Raw genomic sequence first — 4,601 nt, 5'->3', positions numbered from 1 at the left:
AGTGGTTTGAAAACGCATTATTTTGTGTGTGCGGAAGGGGCCAATGAGTAGGGGCCGTGGAGCACATGGAGGAGGGTGGGCAGGAGGAAATGGCAGATGAAGTTACAGTTTTACGTAGGTCTTTATGTGGAACAGGGTACAGAGTCTTCTAGGGTAGCTAAACAAATCCAGTTATTTAGTTCAGAGAACAATATGCTAAACTTTGATACAGTGTAATCAAATGTAGCATCACAACCCAGAAGACCACAACACAGTTTAACTACCGGTAATTGAAAAGCTTTAGGGGAAATTAGATGTGATCTTTGCCAACCTTTGAAAAGTTTTACTAATTTGGTAATAGCTTTGTAAGAATGTGTAAATACAGAAAATGTATCTTTAGCAAACAGTATCAGTCATTTAAAATGGCCTAGGGTTAGACAGGGAATAGAACTTTGTTTACTGAAGCAAAGTCCAACTAAAGTTTTCAGCTCTTAGCGCACAATTAAAAAAAACCGTGTAGGGTGGTTGCTAATTTCAGACTGATGTCATTCATGTCAGGGAAGTCACAAGTATTTGAGATGAAGAAGAAATGGAGTTTGGATCTATATCCCACCCTTTTCTCCTGTAAGGTGTCTCAAAGAGACTTACAAACTCCTTCTCTCCCTCTCCCCACAACAGAGACCCTGTGAGATAGGCGGGACTGAGAGAGTTCTGAGAGAATGGTGAGTAGCCCAAGGTCACCCTGCAGGTTTCATGTACAGGAGCAGGGAAACAAATCCAGTTCAATAGAGAAGAGTCCACTGCTCATGTGGAGAAGAGAGGAATCAAACCTGGTTCTCCAAATTAGAGTCCACTGCCCTTAACCACTACACCACACGGGCTCTCAAAGATATCCTAATACAGCAAGTTACATAGTACATTTTTTTATTGTGCAAAGCCTGTCTTAAAGTCCTTTCCCAAATTTGACACAATAAACACTTATATCATATATGTTCCGTGGTTAGTGTAAATGCAAAACTATTAATTTGATATTTCTTCATTGGCACCCATAGTAATCATGAGTATATTGGAGCTGTATCATAATCCGTTATTGCAGCCAGCTAAAAATCACTAAAATGTGATCTAGCTTTACAGAAACTGGATTCAATGTCAAAAAACCCCCAAAGAAGACAATACCCCCCCTCTCCTCATCATCTGACAGCTGACAGCCTGCGTAGCAGGCTGTCCTGTCCACCATCCTTCTCCCTTCTACCTCCCAGGTGTCAATCTGCATAACCCTAGAAATGCTAGCGTGTTCCCCAGCTATCCGTCATGCTATTCCCTAGCTGGCAATTGTAGTGGCTGAGTGTATCTGTGTGTGTGTCATTCGCTTTGGAAGTTGGCTCTACTTGGCAAGTCCAGGGCGTTTCTGTGTAGCGTTTTTAATCTGTGTTCAACAGACTGGCATCCCTCTCAGTCCCTCCCAAGAGGAGCTGTTCATGAGCGGGAGTGAAGTGCCGTTTGAAACTGCAAAAGGAGCCGTCAGGCTCGCCTTCCCACCCACCCAGGTGTCAATCTGCATAACCCTAGAAATGCTAGCGTGTTCCCCCAGCTATCCGTCATGCTATTCCCTAGCTGGCAATTGTAGTGGCTGAGTGTATCTGTGTGTGTGTGTGTGTCATTCACTTTGGAAGTTGGCTGTACTCGGCAAGTCCAGGGGCGTTTCTCCCTAGCGTTTGTAATCTGCGTTCAACATGCTGGCATCCCCCCGCCCTTCCCCAAGCCCTGCTGTGTGTGGGTGTGTGTGTGTGAGAGAGAGAGCCCCTTGCTCGTTGAAACTGCAAAAGAGCTGCTAACGGGTGGGGTGTTCCCCTCCCACTTATCAAACGCTCATCTCCCCCCACCCCCGCCCCCTCCTTCTCCGGAGGGTTCTTGGAATAAGTCCTTTATGTGTGCAGCGCGCCTGTTTCCAAACGTTGTTGTAAAAACAGACCCTTTCTCCCCTCCCAAAAGCCAAGGCGTTTGAATCATGCATCTTTCCCATCTCCGGAGCGGTCTGGAGATAAGCCTATGTTTGCAGCCTGCTTCTTTCCAAACTTCGTTGTAAAAGCATCCCCCCTCCCCAAACCCCAAGGTTTACGAAAACAATTGGTGAACCGACCCCGGCGATGCCCTTCCCCGTCTCTGGTAGCGAGGTTTGAATCACATAAAGCCCGGCAGGCTGCATTTTAGCACAATTTATGCAAGAGGACGCTCCCCTCTTGTCCCTACAGTGTATTGAAAAGCATCCCTGCCCTCACGGGGCTGCTTTCTGAAAGCAGAGGATGCGTCCAGAAAAAAAAAAAAAAAAAGGAGCGAAGGCGTTTTGCAGGGTTTCCCTAAAACAGTAATGACTTCCTGAAAGAGTCCTTCCTGTGTTTTCCCTCCTCCCCTCAGGGCAGTAGGGCCGGGGAGCTTGTCGAGGACTGGACGTCTATTGCCGTACCCTGCATGGTGTTCCTGACAACCGACCAGGAAGCATGCTTTTAAAATAATAAAGTGTTTTTCCAGGCAAAGGCGGAGTCGTTGGCTCTCGTGGCTGCTATGCAAAGCACCGTTGTGTACTCTGTCCCCTCTCCTCACCCTGGCGCTCGGCGGCGAAATTAAGCTGCAAAGTTTTCGAACTTACATTATACACGCCACCCATGGAGGCGGGCCAGGCGTGGTTGAAAAGGCATGCCGGGCATGTCCCTTCCTAGAAGTCTTTCGAATGAAGGCAGCAGAGCTGTCTGTCACCCTTGAGCTTATAATTTAATGGCAGCGAGGCAGGTCGCCCGTGGTTGGGAGCTGGGGATGACGCTGCAATTTGTGATTTCGCAGGCGTCGCGACCCATCAATCAACCCGGCACAAGCTGCGGCAGAAGCCCGGCGATGTCATTTTAAGGCGGTGCAGTGCTGGTTCCCCTGGAGATTAGGAGCGGCGAAATTTGGCCCAAAAGGTGATTTCGGGCCATCACAGCGTGCCAATCAACCAGGCATGATGCGGCAGAAGCCCGTTAGTCGTTTTAGAGCGATGCAGGGGCTCTTTGGTGATTATCAGCCGGTGACCATGTCCGGTAGTCGGGGTATCAATTTTTGATTCCGTGTGCCGTGTGAGACGTCAATCAACTCGGCTCGATCTAGCGAGCGATTTAAGGCCGACCAATGAGGCGCCGGACCTCGGGGGCATAAATATGGGTATTCTGGGCCTTGGAGACAGCTGCGAAACCAAACCTGTTTCATAGCTGAGCATGGAAACCCCCGCAGGGAGCCTTTTTTCACTTTCTCCACCCCCTGCCCCGACCAGAGGGAGGCGTTTGAAGAGGCAGCGTGCGGCTATGGATGCTGATGATAGCGACGAGGACATTTTTTTCAAGAAATGTGCCAAAAAGCTGTTTCCGGGGTCTGAGGGTGATGCTGGACCAACCGACCAGAAGCAGACCCGTGATGCCTGTGTTTCAACAGAAGATGGTGTTGAACAGAATAAGCATGTCAAGATGGAGGTGAGATGGATCAGGACAGGTTGGGGCACTGGGGGAGATGCTGTATAGTGTTGCAGAGGGGTTTTAAAATGCTATTTTTGTTTTTTTGCAGAACTTCACCCTTTTCAGCATGGCCGATTCTCTCAGGGACAGAAAGTCCATGGCCGAAGTCATGAGGTGCAACGCAAAACTCAGGGTGGCTGATATACCAAGTGTGGAACCCTCAAAAAGAAGATCTGCTATTGGGCAACTCTCAAGAGCAACCCTTTCTGTAATTATGAAATGGTGTCTGAATGATTTATGCCATGCCATGTGCACCGCCTGCCAGAATAATTGCAAGGATTTGAACAGCCACGATTGTATACAATGTGATTTTGATGAACGGTTGAGGTCTGTGTGTCACAATGTCTGTTTAGAACCAATTATTCAAGTAATCACGCATCTTGGATTGTGTACTGGGTGTTTGTCACTGAACAACAGCCATTTTGTCACTCTGGCCAAATTTGTGAAAAATGTGGAGTCGGCTAGCTGTCCTACAGAATGCTTGCAGAAATTCTCTGACAAATGTAACCAGGATTTTGTGGTTCTTGTAAAAAAATATCTGGCGTTGAATGTTGGTAGTCGTACTTTGAATGTATTCTTTTCCAAGTAAAATAAAACCAAATATGCAGAATTATATTCAATAAAACATTTATTGAAACTCTTTAAAAGTTTTTCTGTTTCTTGGGAGGGGTGGTGTTTTAATGCTTATCTGATTAGGAGATGACCACAGCCAGGAGGCCCCACACAACACGCAGTTGCTCACAGATGGGCAGTTGGTAAACCCAGATAAGGCACAGGCCCACCCCCTTACTTGAAAAATATAACTGTTAGACCCACTGGCCCCAAGACAGTCACACGTGCTCCCGTGGCTTAGAGGGTCTTCTGAGTGAAGCAGCCTTAAAAAATTCATTAAAAAATAAAATAAAATGGATGCTACTGATGCGGAAATGCTCCAAGCTGCCGAAGGTAAGACCTGTAGTGGTTTGGGGTGTGTGGGGTGTGTGTGTGTGGGGGGTATTTTTAAGAAAGCAATGGCCCGGATAATAAGAAGTGTGTGTCTTCTGAAATATTCCCCAAAATACAGGAACCGAAGCAGCTCCC

General features: G+C 47.3%; 1 protein-coding gene across 1 annotated transcript; it reads left to right on the top strand.

The window, feature by feature from the left end:
* Positions 1 to 3,097: 3,097 nt before the first annotated feature.
* On the top strand, positions 3,098 to 4,110 carry LOC125431322. Its single transcript, XM_048494088.1, has 2 exons — positions 3,098 to 3,479; positions 3,571 to 4,110. The coding sequence occupies exons 1-2, from the start codon at positions 3,228 to 3,230 to the stop codon at positions 4,108 to 4,110; spliced, it is 792 nt and encodes a 263-aa protein (XP_048350045.1). The 5' UTR covers positions 3,098 to 3,227.
* The last annotated feature ends 491 nt before the right edge of the window (positions 4,111 to 4,601 follow it).

The sequence above is a fragment of the Sphaerodactylus townsendi genome, linkage group LG04, assembly GCF_021028975.2.
Source record: "Sphaerodactylus townsendi isolate TG3544 linkage group LG04, MPM_Stown_v2.3, whole genome shotgun sequence".
Lineage (NCBI taxonomy): Eukaryota > Metazoa > Chordata > Lepidosauria > Squamata > Sphaerodactylidae > Sphaerodactylus > Sphaerodactylus townsendi.
Note: the sequence above shows the minus strand (reverse complement) of the source record. Positions and strands in the feature narration are given on the sequence as shown.